The following is a 6572-nucleotide window of genomic DNA, read 5'->3' on the forward strand; positions in this document are numbered from 1 at the left end:
AAAAAACGTGGACAAATGTAAAATACGATGACAAAGAAGAAGATTCCAGTGTCCCCAATTTTTGTCCATTCTGGACAAGTCAAACATGTATTCGGACATTCGAAGTAAATTGCCAAACTCACTTGTCCATGGACAAGTACTCTCTAAAAACTTTTTCTCACACTGGATGGATGTAGAAATTAATAGCGTTGGTGGAGCAGTCTCTCTTTTTAAATGAATCTCTTCTTGGAAATATATATATATATATATATATATATATATATGGAGCAGTGCTACTCAACTCATTTGCTTACAAGGGATAGTCCTGGGATTTTGTTGGGAGAGAGGGGGGAGGGGAGAGAGGTGACACCCTCTTCATCCCACCTGTGAGGCAGCCCAGTTTTCCCACTGACTTGTTGGTGCTGGTTAATCATTCCTCTCCCCTCCCTCACTCAGACTCTAGCAAACCTCCTCATTTGGAAAGGAGCTCCTCGTGTCGTCAGACATTTTGAGGATTATCCCCTTTTTGTTCCTCGTGCTTTGCGGTCCGGTTCTCGGTGGGCCGCAGACAAACTTCCACGGAAACATGACGGACCAGGAGCTGTTCTGGGGAACCGACCAGTACGACTTCTCCGTGGAGGTTCCTGCCGCCGGCCTCGAGTGTTTCTGGCACTTTGCTCACCGAGGAGAGAGGTTCTACCTGAGCTTCATGGTGAGGCCTCGACACGAGAGGAATGTTTCAACGTTTAGTTTGACTTGTAACGCTTCTGAAAGTGAGGTTTTTAAATCGTGAGTATTTCTCGAAAAGCTTTTGGCAGTTAGGACGTTTTATTTTAACCCATACTCAAAGTTAGCTGGTGTTTCATCACAGCTGTCAGTTACTAACTTTCACAAAAAGCAAAACACAATACATCTTCAGACTGGCTTTTTATTCTTCTTTTAGAGGTGAAATACACAAATATGACTCTTAAAACATAGGGAAGCTTTAAATGGAGAGGTTATAGGGTAAGTAAATCCAATGAGTTTGGGAGCACACACATTTTATGTGAGATATTTATGGTCAAAGTGGACATTTTAACCTGAATACATTTACAAAATGTATGTTTTTTAATCATGTTTCATGGCACGTCTCTGCTTTAAATGTGTGTATATATATATATATATATATATATATATATATATTCGTGAAATCTTGAACACATGGTAGCTATAGATGTCATGGGGGATATACAATCAAACATTTTTTTTTTTTTAAAAGAACTCAAACATGATGTGTTCAATATTACGACGGTACTCTTTTTGAAAATAATACATAAAAAGGTCGAAATTGTGCATCAGTTTTTGAGCAAAATCATATGAGCAATATATGTGCAAAAGTTCACATTTTATACCTCATATATGCACAAAGGTGTAATTTTATAACGAATATTTGTGCAAATATGACATCTTATACCTAAAATATGTGCAAAGTTTACATCTTATACCGAATATATGTGCAAAGTATGGGTTTAATCACATTTCTGCCAAATATTGCTATGTAAATGATATCTTCGTTATTGTTTCTATGTATCTTGTCTCGCTCTATAAATCACTTCGGGCTGCATCTTGCTTGAAATGCGGTGTATAAATAAAGTTATTATTGTTGTTATTGTCTGTGTGCAGGTGCAGTGGGTGACGGGCGTCGGCCATGACAGGCACCTGTCCGTCACTGTGAACGCTCCCAGCAGCACTTGGACTGAAGAATCATTTCAATATTCTATACATAATATATCTTATATAACGTTATGTCTCTACAGGTTTCTATCAGATGTGTTTCAGCAACTTCCACAACCGCTTCGGCACCATGCAGGTGTTCCTCAGCTTCGGCGTTTACTACGACGGATACAAAGACCCCGACAAGACCAAAGAGGAAGAGAAGAAGAAGAAAGAGGAGGCCAGCAAAGACCTCAACAACACACTGAGCGTCATAGAGGTACACACACACACACACACACACACACACGCACGCTCGCACGCACACGCACCCACCAGGCCCGGCTCCAGGATGAAATGACTGAGGGGGCTGTTAAAAAATCAGAGGGGGCGATTTTTTTTTCACAACTAAAAATACTGGCAATGTAGTGAATTGACACACCAAGCTCTTTTCCTTCTCACTGCTCCACAGTCTTTGCTTCTTTATTTTTATTCCGGATTGACCCCTCTCATTCCGTTATTTTCCTCTGATCTTTAATAATAGATAGAACATTATTAAATGGCTGCACTTTGGTTAAAAGACTAACATTGATTTCCTCAATTTATAAAAGGACAGGCTCTGTAATTATACCATAACCTTTTCTCCTCTATCCCTTAACTCGTCTTCCTGTACAGATTTACTTACCTCTAGTCAGGATTAAAGAAACATTAATCTGGTTGATTTTTTATTTTCAGGATTGAATGTTCAAACCAAGGCCTAAAACCTGGCATTTCATAAGAAAGTGACTAATATATAACCAAATTTAATATTGGATCAAATACTGCACCAAATGGACAGACACAGATTAAAAATACAAATACTGTATGGTCCCCTGGTTTGTCTCTAGAGTCTAACTGCCATGAGAAAAATCAGATCAGTGTTCCAAAATCCGTCACTAGATGTCGCTCATACCATGTACCAATACGGTTGATATAATACAGATTACCACAACAGTGCTGTGGAAATGAATTCCCCGTGGGGACAATACATCTAATCTAAACTAATTTAATATTCAATCCCCCAGCGATTGAGAACATAAATTCGTAACCTACCTCGTTTAAAGCACTTTTGTTGTAATACTATGGATTTAGTTGACACTACTAGCCGAGTTTCTTTTGTCCAATATTTCACGGGCAGGAACATTGAATTAGAAGTAGAAGAAGTAGTAGAAGGATAAATAGTAGAAGAAGATATACGCTAACGCTACAAATAGGCACAACACTGTTACTCTGTTTTTACTGACAAATAATATTTTATTTCACGGTGGTGACGTGAAGTCATGTGACCTTGCTGTAGATCCTTTATAGCCCAATATTAGCCGCCTTTAGCTTAGCGGTGGTGACGTGAAGACCACTACCTCCTGCAGTCCATCTTCAACTACGTCACCTGGTGGTCGGCGACACAAAGCCTCGTCATCATCGTTTCTGGATATCTGCAGCTCTTCACCATCAAAAGACTCTTCAAAACGAACTCCGGCGGACCGAGATGCTGAGAGCAGAACGTCCACACTTCTCCTAAATCACTGCTTCAGCCCTTTGCATGATTTCTACTTGTTAGATCAGACTTTAAAGGTCCCCTATTACACTGTCTTTCATCAATATATTACAGCTCTCAGATATATACAGAGCCTGTCTCTGATTGGCTGAAACCCCAAACAGATCATTGCAGCATTACCCATAATCCCCTCTGTTTCAGCCCTGTTTCCAAAGTGCTGATTCTCTGTCTGTTACTTTAGATGAAAACAAGGAGCCCCTCCCCACGCCCCTCTGAGAGACATCTGGTTACAAAGAACTCAATGGAGCTCTAGAGGAGATTCAGGTGATAAGGGAGGGGGGTTACCTTGTTGCTGATTGGCTAATGGTTACACAAGACAACACATCGTTATGACATCATCAAGTGGCCACAATCTGATCAGCTCATTTTCAGACAGGTTTTTATAGAAATGGATCAAAAAGAGAGAAAATCTTTGTTCCTGAAACTTTCAGAGTCTCTTTCCACAGAGGGGACACATGTTGATGTAGAAGAGACATGAAGAAGAGGGGACACGTGTTGATGTAGAAGAGACATGAAGAAGAGGGGACACGTGTTGATGTAGAAGAGACATGAAGAAGAGGGGACACGTGTTGATGTAGAAGAGACATGAAGAAGAGGGGACACATGTTGATGTAGAAGAGACATGGAGAAGAGGGGGACACGTGTTGATGTAGAAGAGACATGAAGAAGAGGGGGACACATGTTGATGTAGAAGAGACATGAAGAAGAGGGGACACAGGTTGATGTAGAAGAGACATGGAGAAGAGGGGACACATGTTGATGTAGAAGAGACATGAAGAAGAGGGGACACATGTTGATATAGAAGAGACATGAAGAAGAGGGGACACATGTTGATGTATAAGAGACATGGAGAAGAGGGGACACATGTTGATGTAGAAGAGACATGAAGAAGAGGGGACACATGTTGATGTAGAAGAGACATGAAGAAGAGGGGACACATGTTGATGTAGAAGAGACATGGAGAAGAGGGGACACATGTTGATGTAGAAGAGACATGAAGAAGAGGGGACACATGTTGATGTAGAAGAGACATGAAGAAGAGGGGACACATGTTGATGTAGAAGAGACATGAAGAAGAGGGGACACATGTTGATGTAGAAGAGACATGAAGAAGAGGGGACACATGTTGATGTAGAAGAGACATGGAGAAGAGGGGACACATGTTGATGTAGAAGAGACATGAAGAAGAGGGGACACATGTTGATGTAGAAGAGACATGAGAAGAGGGGACACATGTTGATGTAGAAGAGACATGGAGAAGAGGGGACACATGTTGATGTAGAAGAGACATGAAGAAGAGGGGACACATGTTGATGTAGAAGAGACAGAAGAAGAAGGGGACACATGTTGATGGAGAAGAAGAGAACAATGGATGTAGAAGAGACATGAAGAAGAGGGGACACATGTTGATGTAGAAGAGACATGAAGAAGAGGGGACACATGTTGATGTAGAAGAGACATGAAGAAGAGGGGACACATGTGATGTAGAGAGAGACATGAAGAAGAGGGGACACATGTTGATGTAGAAGAGACATGAAGAAGAGGGGACACATGTTGATTAGAAGAGACATGAAGAAGAGGGGACACAATGTTGATGTAGAAGAGACATGGAGAAGAGGGGACACGTGTTTTGAGTGTAGAAGAGACATGAAGAGAGGGGTACACATGTTTTATGTAGAAGAGACATGAAGAAGAGGGGACACATGTTGAATGTAGAAGAGACATGGAGAAGAGGTGACACATGTTGATGTAGAAGAGACATGGAGAAGACGGGACACATGTTGATGTAGAAGAGACATGAAGAAGAGGGGGGACACATGTTGATGTAGAAGAGACATGAAGAAGAGGGGACACATGTTGATGTAGAAGAGACATGAAGAAGAGGGGACACATGTTGATGTAGAAGAGGACATGAAGAAGAGGGGACACGTGTTGATGTAGAAGAGACATGAAGAAGAGGGGACACTGTTGATGTAGAAGAGACAGTGAAGAAGAGGGGACACTGTTGATGTAGAAGAGACATGAGAAAGAGGGGACACGTGTTGATGTAGAAGAGACATGAAGAAGAGGGGACACATGTTGATGTAGAAGAGACATGAGAAGAGGGGACACATGTTGATGTAGAAGAGACATGAAGAAGAGGGGACACATGTTGATGTAGAAGAGACATGAAGAAGAGGGGACACATGTTGATGTAGAAGAGACATGAGAGAAGAGGGGACACATGTTGATGTAGAAGAGACATGAAGAAGAGGGGACACATGTTGATGTAGAAGAGACATGAAGAAGAGGGGACACATGTTGATGTAGAAGAGACATGAAGAAGAGGGGACACATGTTGATGTAGAAGAGACATGAAGAAGAGGGGACACATGTTGATGTAGAAGAGACATGAAGAAGAGGGGACACATGTTGATGTAGAAGAGACATGAGAAGAGGGGACACATGTTGATGTAGAAGAGACATGAAGAAGAGGGGACACATGTTGATGTAGAAGAGACATGAAGAAGAGGGGACACATGTTGATGTAGAAGAGACATGAAGAAGAGGGGACACATGTTGATGTAGAAGAGACATGAAGAAGAGGGGACACATGTTGATGTAGAAGAGACATGGAGAAGAGGGGACACATGTTGATGTAGAAGAGACATGAAGAAGAGGGGACACATGTTGATGTAGAAGAGACATGAAGAAGAGGGGACACATGTTGATGTAGAAGAGACATGGAGAAGAGGGGACACATGTTGATGTAGAAGAGACATGAAGAAGAGGGGACACATGAAGAAGTGGATTTTGCATAATAGGTGACCTTTAATTGATTGAAGATGCTGCAAGTTGGAGACTTAAACCGTAGCTGTTTTGAATTTGTATCCTCCTGGGTGATTGAATGTATTTTGTGTCGCTTTATAAAAATGTCAGCTAAATGAAATGTTAAAAATGTAACGTTATGTAAAACTCTTCACTGATAAAGAGACCGATATGCTGTGTTTGTTGTTTTTACTCTTTTAGTCTTTTCTATTTGAACAAGTTGTGTTTTTTAGTACAATCTCAGAGTCCCTCTAAACATTTGGGATAATGTAAGTGTTGAGGTTTAGCACGGCAGCTCCTGCATACGTAGATGGGATACTCATAAATGGCATCTGTGAGCTTTTATCCCCGTAGGGTGGAGGTCGGGTCTCAGACATTATACCACCTGCTTGTTGCGCTCTGTCTAAACGGTAGTCTAACATTAACGTATTTAGGTTGCGGTACGCCCGTGGGTCTGGGCTAAGCTGACATGGGGGGGCAGAAGGTCCGGATTTAGCTT

At 41.5% G+C, this 6572-nt stretch overlaps 1 protein-coding gene across 1 annotated transcript in view; it reads left to right on the forward strand.

Moving 5' to 3' along the window:
• Positions 1 to 85: 85 nt before the first annotated feature.
• LOC117447578 (transmembrane emp24 domain-containing protein 6-like) overlaps positions 86 to 6572 on the forward strand; it is a 34651-nt gene continuing 28164 nt past the window's right edge. Inside the window, exons 1-4 of the mRNA XM_071203422.1 lie at positions 86 to 136; positions 443 to 691; positions 1642 to 1724; positions 1774 to 1951. Coding sequence (XP_071059523.1) covers positions 86 to 136; positions 443 to 691; positions 1642 to 1724; positions 1774 to 1951 — 561 coding nt within the window. The remainder of the gene's footprint in view (positions 137 to 442; positions 692 to 1641; positions 1725 to 1773; positions 1952 to 6572) is intronic.

The sequence above is a fragment of the Pseudochaenichthys georgianus genome, chromosome 6 (assembly GCF_902827115.2).
Source record: "Pseudochaenichthys georgianus chromosome 6, fPseGeo1.2, whole genome shotgun sequence".
NCBI lineage: Eukaryota > Metazoa > Chordata > Actinopteri > Perciformes > Channichthyidae > Pseudochaenichthys > Pseudochaenichthys georgianus.